Source organism: Ranitomeya variabilis, chromosome 5 (assembly GCF_051348905.1).
Source record: "Ranitomeya variabilis isolate aRanVar5 chromosome 5, aRanVar5.hap1, whole genome shotgun sequence".
In the NCBI taxonomy this organism is placed as follows: Eukaryota; Metazoa; Chordata; class Amphibia; order Anura; family Dendrobatidae; genus Ranitomeya; species Ranitomeya variabilis.
Genome location: NC_135236.1, coordinates 541,445,976 through 541,458,605, shown reverse-complemented (window position 1 = coordinate 541,458,605; position 12,630 = coordinate 541,445,976). Strand labels below are relative to the sequence as shown.

Below are 12,630 nucleotides of genomic sequence, written 5' to 3'. Positions count from 1 at the left end.
TGCGAGAATGGCAAGAAAAGTGCAATATTGAGGTAGCAACATCAACTGTTAGGAAGAGATGTTTGGAAGCAGGATTGAAAGAGTGCAAGGCCCGAAAGAAGCCATTGATGACAGCCATACAAAGACAAAGGAGAAAACTGTGGGCATTGAAATATTTAAAATGGAGGAAGGAGGAGTGGGAAAAAGTGCTAATTAGTGATGAAAGCACTTTTTGCATTTTAGGAAATGATGGCAAGTCTTATGTGAGAAGGTTCCCACATGAAGAGTACATGCCAGAGTGTTTGAGCTTCTCTGTGAAACATGTAATGAAAGTAATGGTCTGGGGCTGTATGGCAGCCAATGGTGTTGGAAGAACAAGGTGGCTACTATTGACTGGCCAGCTCAATCCCCGGACCTCAATCCAATTGAAAATTTGTGGCACAAGGTATCATTAGAGATATCTAGAAAACAGCCAAGGACCAAGAGTGAGTTGATTGAGGCTCTGATACAGGCCTGGAACCACATCATCACTCGTGAACATCTGCAGAAGCTTGTTCACTCAATGCCACAGAGATGCAAGCTGGTGCTCAAGAGCAAAGGCTGGCCAATAAAGTATTAGAAGCTTAATATGCACTCAAAAGGCCCTTTTCAGGACTCTGAATTAAATAAAAAATAATAAATCTTAAAAAGTAAAATTTAAGTCTGTGTGAACTTGCATTGGAAGTTAATGAACTTAGAAACCTGTTCACCATTCTACAGACTGTACTGGTGTAGTTATGGTTATGCTGTAAAAAAAAATTATCAAAAATGTGCATACCATAACAATTTATACACTTGGGACATTCAAAAATGAGTATGGCAAACAATGAGGGATTACAAAAACATATGTTCCACCAGTTTCACTGTAGAGCTGCAGAAGTATGAAACATAGTTTTCTTCACGCCTATGCAGGACTTTTGAACACCACTGTATACCTTCCCACAGGTGAAGTGTATCCCCAGGGCTTCCCAGAGGTGTAGATGGTGATGATGGTTGATGTAAGGCGCAGTAAATAACGAGGACACAAGGTTGCAGTCTCTTAACCTTTACTGAAGGCTTCAGTGTCCACAGTCCAGGGTACCAGATCACAGGGCAGGCAGAGTCCGGACGGTCCGAAGGCAAATCCAGAGTCCCCTTATCCAGGTGGAAATCGGTAGCCTTCCTCTAGCGCCTGGGTGTTGTAGTACCTCCCTGCTGAGTTTCTCGGTAAGGTCCTCACAACTCTTATGTCTCTTTCTTTCTGTTCCCCTGATGGATAGGACAAAACCCATATAACTGGTGGCCTGAGGCTTTTTATAGGGACCCTACGACGCCCTGGCCCCCACATGTTGCCACCGTGCCTCCTGGGTATAAGGTCGGGCAGCTAACGTGGAATTAACTGTCTTGCCAGTCTCTGAAGTAAAGCATAGAGATCCTTACTCCCTCGGTATTCTGGCCACCGGGATTCTTGCGCCTCAGAAGGAGGCAGCCTTTCACAGGGCAGAACTCCTCCTGATTTCCTCTCCTTGTGCTATGACTTCGTTTCTCACTCACTGCAATACACTTCTCTTCTAATGTCTCTTTCTTAGGATGCTGCCGCACGTGGGGCAGGCGCAGCTCCGTGGACTCTCGTCCTCCTCAGACCGCAGTCTGGATCTGGCTGGAACCCACTCCAGCCAGCTTCTGCCAAACTCCATCGGGTTCTGACTAACTTCCTAACCAAACCACCAGTTTTACCTAACTGTGAGGAGTGCCCTAATAGATAGAAGCGTAGCTCCCCCTGGCAGCCTGGAGTGTGACGTGTGTTGTGTGTGGTTGTGATACCTGGACAGAAGATCTCCTTTATTGCCTCCAGATGTAATATCACTCCCCTTTGTGGAAAAACGACATTACTGCAATGACCAGGACTCTGGGGCGCTGCACATTCAGGCTGTCCAGCAGCCGTAAATCATGCAGCTGAGGCTACGAAAACTAAATTTCCGAGGACATCAAAATACTCGGAGATCACCCGAGCATGCTCTGGGAGACCCGAGCAACAAATGCTTTTCACTCATCACTAGTTGGCACCCTTGAAATTGTTCCAGAAAATGAAGTATTTCTTCCAGAAAATTATTGCAATTTCACATGTTTTGTTATACACGTTTGTTTTTTTGTTTCAATAAATGCAATGGAAATAGAGAAAAAAAAAAGGAAAATTGGTCATCATTTCTCACAAAACCCCAAAAATGGGTCTGGCAAAATTGTTGTCCCCCTCAACTTAATATTTGGTTGCGCACCCTTTGGAATAAATAACTACAGTCAATTGCTTCGTATAACAATCAACAAGCTTCTTACACCTCTCAACTTGAATTTTACACCACTTTTTGGTTTTTTTTAAACTGCTCCACCTATCTCATATTTGAAGGATACCTTCTCCCAACACCAATTTTAAGATCTCTGCACAGTTGTTCAGTGGGATTTAGATCCAAACTCATCGCTGGCCACTTCAGAGACAGCGAGCAGGACATCATGTCTCCATCACGAGGGACACAGATTTGACATTCTACAAGATGGAAGAATACAAATCTACAGGATTTGACAATTTACTGGCTGGAAGAATACAGATCTGCTCCATTGACCATCACTGAACCCATGAATATGTTTGGAGAAGCCAGGATTTGGACCCACCTGTCACCTGAGCTTCTTGGATACGTTTGGGAAAGCCAGGATTGGAACCCCACCAGTCACCTGGCTCCATGGAGATGTTCGGAGAAGCCAATTTGTGAATCTCTGGTCATCTGGTCAAGTACCTCAATGGACTGTCAGCTTCCTAAACTTCTTGTTACTTCCTCTCTGGGTGCCCACTAAAAGAGGGGTGCCAATGGTAGGGGTGGTCAGCCCTGGAATCCCCGGAGTTACAGATGTTCTAATCTTGGCGTGTCAGTGGAAGGGTGAGACTCTGTAATTTTGCACCATCTTAGATATTTTGCTTGGACTCTTCTATATGTTATTGCCTGTATGGGAGCTTAAAAAAGTATTGCCAGGCTGTTTTACCCTCACCCTGTGTTGTTTGAGTAGTAATATGTTCACGTGAAAAGGAGAGTGGGCATTCAATGGGATGAGCCCTGGACGATGCAGTCTTGGGCCAGCGGATGAGAGCTCCCACTGACCCCCCCATGTCTCCACAGCATGTTGTTTACTTGAACTGAAACGACACCCCACAAAAAAGTGAAATTTCAGGTTGTGAGGTAGCAAAACATTAAAAATACCAGGGGGAATTGAATACTTTTGCAAACCACTGTAAAGCTGAAATCACACTAGCGTATAGCATCTGATTATGTTAATGACATTCGACTCCAGCTCTGCTGCGAGCGTGATCCGAGTGTCAGTGCACTTTGATTGTCTTGTATGACAGAATCTGAGTGTTCATGCGGAGGAGGCGGAAAAAGTAATTTCTTCCATCTCCTCCATTGCCTGTCTGCGTATATCGAACTGAACTGGGATGACATCCGTGTGCAGTCCGATGTTTCACACGCACCCATAGACATGTATGGATGTGTATGAGTGGAGTCTCTCTGCCATTTGCAGCTTGCTGCAATTGTTCTCATGCCGAATCGGCATGAAAAAACAATAGCTGATCTGCACTGCCCCATGGTATAACATTGGGCTGAGTGCTCCCCGAACATCGGATAGCACTCGGCTGTGTTATATGCTGTGAGTGAGGCCTAAGTTTGAAGCGGTTTAGGAGTTGAACCTGCTTCATATACAGTTGTGCTCAAAAGTATACATACCCCGGTAGAAGTTTTGCTTTCTAGGCCTTTTTTTCAGAGAATATGAATAATAACACCAAAACTTTTTCTCCACTCATGGTTAGTGGTTGGGTGAAGCCATTTAGGCAGCATCAATAGTAAAATGTTGGTCACACAGGGTTAATAGCAGCGTTAACGGAGTGCGTTACACCGCGGCATAATGCAGTCCGTTAACGCTGCCATTAACCCTGTGTGAGCGCTGACTGGAGGGGAGTACGGAGCGGGTGCTGACTGCGGGGAGTAAGGAGCGGCCATTTTGCCGCCAGACTGTGCTCGTCGCTGATTGGTCACGGCAAAACAGCCACTACCAATCAGAGACTTGGGATTTCCGTGACAGACAGAAGGACAGACAGAAAGACGGAAGTGACCCTTAGACAATTATATAGTAGATATACAAAGATAGGAGGTAGATGGAGGAAAATTGGCTATTAGTGGGATCACTTGGGTTGTGTGTGAGGGACTATTGTCTCCGCAGGTCAGGAAAGGGGGATAAGAGATGAGTTGGCAGTAGCAGACTAGTAGCACCCCTGAAGACTCTGCTGCTTCCTAGGTACACAAGACAGGTCCACAGAAAGTAAAGACACTAAAAGGGGTGAGAATCACACTGAAGAATAATGACTATTTTTGCTATGCTTTGGCTAAAACAAGAATTTGTTTCCATCCAAAGATTTTTTTCCTCAATTCAAGGGGTAACTACTTTAAGTTGCATCTCGTCTTTTTAGGCTGAAAAGGCCATTGCTTTGCGCACAGACACAGGTTAACACCGTTTCATGAAGGCAGTCAAGTCCAAGCTTAGTTTTTCTTTTCCCCAATACATTTAAAATCTATATGGTGTTGGACCAGGGATTCCGATTCTTTTCAATGTCTAAAATCCTTTACGTGTTACTGACACTTTAAACAAGTGTATCTTTAAGATGCTAAAACATGCTTAAGCCAGTACACTACCACCCTAATACTAAATTGGACAGCATAGCCTGAAATGAAGCATCTCTGACAACTCCTCAAGTCAGCATTATTTATGGGAATCTCATTAAGATGGGCTTTTATAACCATTTTAAATGGTTCCGGGCGCCCCCGGAAGAAGAATTCATCGAAACGCGCATAGGGGTCTGCTCAGGTCCTTGTTATCTCACTGGGATAAATATGTTTTGCGGTTTCCTATACTTTGCCAACGAACCCGCAGCATTATAGGCACATATTTAGATGTTTTCATTGGGACAGGAAGTACCAATAGTAGGGTATTACCCTGGTACTATTACCTGTAGCCCTTCTAATAGATTACCTGTTGCGTGGCTGCTTAGATCTATGCACTTAGCACTTTTTATATGGGTGTTTTCCCTTTAGGTTTTCTTATACATATTAACTATTACCATCATTTCGAGTTATATGGCATATAGCCACTTTGTGGTCTGCTTCAATATATACTGTATAGTTGTCTATATGTAGGTATCAGTAGTAACAACAATAGGTGGATGAAACACACCGCAACTGAGTATAATCCTAAATAAATGCCTTTATCTAGCTTTAGAAAAGGTACATGGTGTCAAATGTCAAGCGTAAACAGGCTAAAATAAGCCCTAAAAGTGCAAAATCAAGCAGAATAGAGAGGCATGATATACTTACAGAGTAATAGCAAGGCAAAGTGCCGGTGACAAGCTGGTCCCTGCCGCCCCAACGCACGTTTCGTAGAGACTTCCTCAGGAGGCGCCTTTGTTCCTTTTCTAAAGCTAGATAAAGGCATTTATTTATGTTACAGGGGATGTCTTAGGCACATGCATTTGTTTATTTTTTTATTTTTGACACCTTGTATTTTTTCTAAAGCTTGGTAAATGCATATATTGATGTTACTGGGGATGTCTTTGACACCATGCACCTTTTCAATGTATGTGATTACTGAAGCTGTAACACTTTTGCATTGACATTCATGTCTGATTATATTATATTTAGCACTCTATGGGGCATTGAATTTCTACTTGGCTTTGCTATTGGCTTCATGTGCCGGTCACTTTTTGTGTCCTGTTCATTGGTTTCCAGTTGTTCTCATTTTACCATGTGTGTTATGTATTTTTAATATTTTGTAACAAAGAATCTTATTTAGGATTATACTCAGTTGCGGTGTGTTTCATTCACCTATTGTTGTTACTACATCTTTGTGAGTTTTTTGTCCTTTTTCACTTTCTATGGACATTTGTTTGGTATCTATATAGGTATCAGTGTATGATTTACACGTGATCTGTTTTTTAGATTGGAGGTACCTTTTCATCATGTATGGATTGTGTTTAATAGCTTGAGGCTTTTTTATCTTTTGATATAAATAACGTACATGTTTTTGAACTCTACATTCATTGTGGCCTGTCTCAAGTTCTTTGGGGAGGTCCTTGTGTGTTTATCTCTATGTACATTGTCTATGGATAATGAGCTTCTTATCACATGAAGGGGTGGAGTTGGATGACTTGGTGAGAGGCAGCTAGTTTGGGGAGAAATAATGTCCCAATGATAAAACCTTCATTGTAAGTAAACAGCACGCAGCCCGATAACTGACAAACTGACAGCTGATTTCAGTGTTTTGACCACTACCTCATGCTGTCCTCAGATTGCATAGATCAATATAGAAAAACAAAATTCATCAGCTCACCACTTCAAGGTAACAGTAGCTCGTTAGGTGCGGTGCATGGACAAGGGTGTGGGCCGGTTCACCGGATGTGAATAAGGTTTTAGTAGATAATTCCAGCATCTGCAATTGAAGAAAACATTACTTTAAACACATTTTTTTGGGTCACTCTAAAATTTCAAAGGCAGGTTTTTTTTTTTTTTTTTAAAGAAACACTTAGTTTTGCGACCATACAGGGCCCTCAGTCATACGTTTTTTGTCTTTGTTGTCTTTGAAATATTAAAGTAACCAAATATATTTTTTTATTTCAATTGTGGATACTGGAATCATCCATTTTACCTCACTCAAATTACATAGCAAAAATCTGCTGACATATTCCCTTTAAGCCAGCAGTACAGTGCTGCATATATTCATTATCTTGAAGTTTAGCGATATGCAGATAGGCTTAGAGAAAGATTGATATAGAATCGGGAATGTAACTCTTAAGGGTTGAACTAGATGCAGCCCTACTTGCTAAGCTTTCATATGCTCTCTTTAGCCTTTCCAACACATGCATGGTAACGTTACATAACCGGATCGTAGGCGGAGGATCAACATCTGTCAAAATAAACAAAGGGTTTTCTAAATGTGGTTGATGCAGTTGTTGGTGCTAATTAAAAAAAAATGTGCAACAGGATGTGGTCAGGACTCGTATGGTGCAGTTTGTGTCATGTTTTGCTTTGTGTTGCTATGTATTACAGGCCTTTCAGTTCTTTCCTATTAAATCATTTATATACTGTGTGCTAAATAAATGTGGGTGTTTGCTCTTACAACCTGCAGCAAAGCCATAAAGAAGCACTCCTCCCATCAAAGCTTTTATCTTAATACATTGCAGTCATCATATTGTATAGCACTGTGTACTTACAATTGCTCATTTTGCCTTTCTACCCAGCTAATTTTCTCTGCTCTATTTAGAAACAGGAAATCTCTTTTCCCTGCATGAGTCATCCCCCTCTTCAGCTCCTGACCCAGCTGCTCCCCTCTTTCCCCTGACAGGGACTTTACAGTGATGACCCATGCAGGAAGAAGAGACCTCCAGCTTCTACATAGATCTTAGAAAGATGATTCAGCTAGTCTGTTTTTAATCATGTGACCTAATGGAAAAGACAAGCATTAACTGGGTAGAAAGGCAAAATGAGCAATTGTAAGAACACAGTGCTATATAATATAGCATAATATATATGATTGCAATATATTAAGAGGATAGAAATGTTGAGAGTGCTACTTTAAATGGAATACGTTAGCAAAATTTTTCCCCACAGACTACTTGTATACCCAGACAAATGCAGTAATACCTTTACATGGCCAGTCTATTCCTCCCTTACGGATATATCTGCCTATGAATTGATATGCAAATTAAGACTCTCCTAGATCCAAAGTGCCACCTCCTCCTACTTTACTGACAGCCTCTATACTATGTGACTTCAGACAAAGGAGCCGTCAATCAAGCAGGAGGAGGTGGCGCTTGGCAGGGAACAGAGTTGGAGTCACAGATGCACTACCATAGTCCTTCAGCCTTATTTGCGTATTACCGATTTCTCAGTAATGGAAGAACCGACTGGCCATATAAAGGTATTGCTGGACTTGTCTTTGAAAGCTCTATATGCACATATAAATAGATTGTGGTGTGAAATCCTGCTGACAAATTCCCTTTAATCAGAAGACAACTGGCATGTCAGGGTATGTGCACACGCTGCTGATTTTGCAGCGGATCCACAGCGTTTCCGCAGCTGCGGGTCTGCAGCAGTTTCCCATGAGTTTACATTACAATGTAAACCTATGGGAAACAGAAAATGCTGTGCCCATGCTGCGGAAAAAAACTGCTCGGAAATGCAGTGGTTTACATTCCGCAGCATGTCCGTTCTTTCTGCGGAATCCACAGCGGCTTTACACCTGCTCCAATAGAAAACCGCAGGTGTAAAACCGCACTGAAATTTGCAGAAAAACTGCGGTAAATCTGTGATAAATCTGCAGCAAAACGCGGGGTTTTTGCCCTGCAGATTTATCAATTCCGCTGCTAAAAAATCCTCAGAGGACCATTATACGTGTGCACATAGCCTTAGAAATAACGGCAGTTCTAACATCTGGACAGTATAAAAAGTGTGATAAACTGTACATGAAAAAATGTTACAAGTACATATAATTTTACACTTTAATTTTTTTTTCACAAAGCTTCTCTTTTTCTTGTACATGCAGTTCGAGTATATTCTCCATTTTTATATTTTTGCTTTGTTTATTTTTTAGATCCTAAGATAGCTACAGAGGCTGACACTGACATCTCTGCAGAGTGGGAGATCAAGACAATCACAAGCACTTTGAAAACTTATTTAAGGTATTTTGAAAATGCACAGTTGTAAAGCAGAATGTGATTGCTCAATTCAAGTACTGCAGCTCACAAATCTATGTTTGATCATTGGTGGTATTCCTTTTATGAGGTGTAGCACTATTATATAGCAGTCAGTGTAGTAGTTTTTCAATGGCTTGCCTTTGATAATCCATATGCTTAATACAAAAATACGTGTCTTACTGCCAGTTACAAAAAGTTTCTTACGTTTAACGCCTTAACGAACGCAGATTTGCCTTTTAACGGCGGCAGTTAATGGTACTTACACTGTGTTCCAAATTATTATGCACAAAGAGTTTAGGAGTGATAAGGTTATAATTTTTTTGTTTGTCATTTAAACTCATTGATTGTGATGTGTGTCAGGGCTCTTTATATCACTGAAAGCGATTGCAGATACCTGTGCAAATTAGTTTGGCAGGTGTGTCCAAATAAAGGCAAGACTACTTAAGAAGGCTGTTCCACATTATTAAGCAGCCTACATTTTTTGCCAAAATGGGAAAGAAAAAGGTTGTGTCGGCTGCTGAGAAGCAACAAATTGTGCAGTATTTAGGTCAAGGCATGACTACAATCAACATTGCCAAGACACTTCATCGTGATCATCGGACAATCAAGAAGTATGTAGCTGATTCTCAGCACACATGTGTGCGTGCTCATAAGGAAAAATTGAGGACTCTTTCCAACAGGCAATTGCATGAGGTTAAAAGAGCAGCTGCAAAAATGCCTTGTCATAGCAGCAGACAAGTTTTTGAAGCTGCTGGTGCCTCCAGCGTTCCCAGAACAACAAGATGCAGGGTCCTTCAGAGGTTTGCAACTGTGCGTAAGCCATCCTGTCGACCACCTCTATCCACTGCACACAAGCAGAAACGGCCCAGTGGGCCAAAAGATACATGAACATTGACTTCCAAACTGTTTTGTTCACCGATGAGTGCCGTGTAACGCTCGATGGTCCAGATGGATGGAGTGGAGGATGGCTGGTTGATGGACACCGCATGAAAACACGGCTAAGGCGCCAACAAGGAGGAGGTGGAGTAATGTTTTGGGCTGGAATCATGGGGAGAGAGACTGTCGGCCCCTTTATGATCCCTGAAGGGGTAAAGATGAACTCCATAATCTATTTGGAGTTTCTAAAACAACACTTCCTGCCATGGTTCAAGAGGAAGAACCGTGCTTCCTGCAGCAAGATCATTTTCATGCATGATAATACACCGTCTCATGCTGCAAAAAACACATCTGCATCTCTGGCTGCTATGGGCATAAAAGAGGACAAACTTATGGTGTGGCCACCATCTTCCCCTGACCTCAACCCCATTGAGAACCTCTGGAGCATCATCAAAAGGAGTGTCTATGATGGCGGGAGGCAGTTCACATCTAAGCAACAGCTCTGGGAGGGTATTCTGTCCACATGCAAAACAATTGAAGCAGAAACCATCCAAAAACTGACAAATTCAATGGACAAGAGCGTTCAGAAGCTTCTTTCGAACAAGGGGTCCTATGTGCAAATGTAACATCACCTAGAATAAAGTTTTCACTTGAAAACTGTTTGATTTCATTTTGTAATAAGCTGATAATGCTTATAACTTCACAATTGACCATTTTTTTGTTCAAAATAAAAAAAAAAGGTTGAAAACTCTGCTGTGCATAATAATTTGGAACATGCATTTTGAGTGTTTATTTTTTTAACCCCTTCCCGACCTTTGACGCCACGTAGGCGTCATGAAAGTCGGTGCCAATCCGACCTGTGACGCCTATGTGGCGTCATGGAATGATCGCGTCCCTGCAGATCGGGTGAAAGGGTTAACTCCAATTTCACCCGATCTGCAGGGACAGGGGGAGTGGTACTTCAGCCCAGGGGGGGTGGCTTCACCCCCCCGTGGCTACGATCGCTCTGATTGGCTGTTGAAAGTGAAACAGCCAATCAGAGCGATTTGTAATATTTCACTATGAAAACTGGTGAAATATTACAATCCAGCCATGGCTGATGCTGCAATATCATCGGCCATGGCTGGAAACACTGGTCTGCACCCCCCCCCCCCACCGCCACCGATCTCCTCCCCAGTCCTCCATCCTGTGCTCCGCTCCCCTCCGTCGTCCTGTCCGTTCCCCCGTCCTCCTGTCTGCTCCCTCCATGCTCCTGTCTGCTCCCCCCGTGCTCCTGTCTGCTCCCCCCGTGCTCCTGTCTGCTCCCCCCGTGCTCCGTGCTCCTGTCTGTGATAAAACCTATCACAGTGATCAAAATAAAAAAAATAGTAAATGACCCCCCCCTTTATCACCCCCATACGTAGGGACAATAATAAAATAAAGAAAATATTTTTTTTTTCCACTAGGGTTAGAACTAGGGTTAGAACTAGGGTTAGGGGTAGGGTTAGTGGTAGGGGTAGGGTTAGGGTTAGAAATAGGGTTAGCGTTAGAATTAGGCTATGTGCACACGGTGCGGATTTGGCTGCGGATTCGTAGCAGTGTTCCATCAGGTTTACAGTACCATCCGCTGTGCCCATGGTGCGGAAAATACCGCGCGGAAATGCTGCGTTGTATTTTCCGCAGCATGTTAATTCTTTGTGCGGATTCCGCAGCGTTTTACACCTGTTCCTCAATAGGAATCCGCAGGTGAAATCCGCATAAAAAACACTGGAAATCTGCGGTAAATCCGCAGGTAAAACTCCGTGCCTTTTACCTGCGTTTTTTTCAAAAATGGTGCGGAAAAATCTCACACAAATCCGCAACGTGGGCACATAGCCTTAGGGTTGGAATTAGAGTTAGGGTTGGAATTAGGGCTAGGGTTGGAAATAGGGTTAAGAATTGGCTTGTCATAAGGGTTATGGTTAGGGGTGTGTTGGGGTTAAAGTTGGGGTTAGGGTTGGGATTAGGGTTAGGATTAGGGTTGGGATTAGGGTTAGGGTTGTGGTTAGGAGTGTGTTGGGGTTAGGGTTGTGATTAGGGTTATGGCTAGAGTTGGGATTAGGGTTAGGGGTGTGTTGGGTTTAGTGTTGAAGTTAGAATTGAGGGGTTTCCACTGTTTAGGCACATCAGGGGTCTCCAAACGCAACATGGCGCCACCATTGATTCCAGCCAATCTTGCGTTCAAAAAGTCAAATGGTGCTCCCTCCCTTCCGAGCCCTGACGTGCGCCCAAACAGTGGTTTACCCCCACATATGGGGTACCAGCATACTCAGGACAAACTGGGCAACAACTATTGGGGTCCAATTTCTCCTGTTACTCTTGCGAAAATAAAAAATTGCTTGCTAATACATAATTTTTGAGGAAAGAAAAATGATTTTTAATTTTCACGGCTCTGCGTTGTAAACTTCTGTGAAGCACTTGGGGGTTCAAAGTGCTCACCACATATCTAGATAAGTTCCTTGGGGGTCTAGTTTCCAAAATGGGGTCACTTTTGGGGGGTTTCTACTGTTTAGGCACATCAGGGGCTCCGCAAACGTAACATGATGCCCGCAGACCATTCCATCAAAGTCTGCATTCCAAAACATCACTACTTCCCTTCCGAGCCCTGGCATGGGCCCAAACAGTGGTTTACCCCCACATATGGGGTATCAGCGTACTCAGGAGAAACTGGACAACAACTCTTGGGGTCAAATTTCTCCTGTTACCCTTGGGAAAATAAAAAATTGTGGGCTAAAAAATCATTTTTGAGAAAACAAAAATTATTTTTTATTTTCATGGCTCTGCGTTATAAACTTCTGTGAAGCACTTGGGGGTTCAAAGTGCTCACAACACATCTAGATTAGTTCCTTGGTAGGTCTAGTTTCCAAAATGGGGTCACTTGTGGGGGAGCTCCAATGTTTAGGCACACAGGGGCTCTCCAAACGTGACATGGTGTCCGCTAATGATTGGAGCTT

At 43.0% G+C, this 12,630-nt stretch overlaps 1 protein-coding gene across 2 annotated transcripts in view; it reads left to right on the top strand.

The window, feature by feature from the left end:
* The window catches only part of ARHGAP26 (Rho GTPase activating protein 26), a 588,303-nt gene that overhangs the window by 266,093 nt on the left and 309,580 nt on the right, over positions 1–12,630 (top strand). For both annotated transcript variants that reach the window (XM_077265841.1, XM_077265842.1), the window contains exon 15: positions 8,680–8,767. In XM_077265841.1, the coding sequence (XP_077121956.1) occupies positions 8,680–8,767 (88 nt within the window). The remainder of the gene's footprint in view (positions 1–8,679; positions 8,768–12,630) is intronic.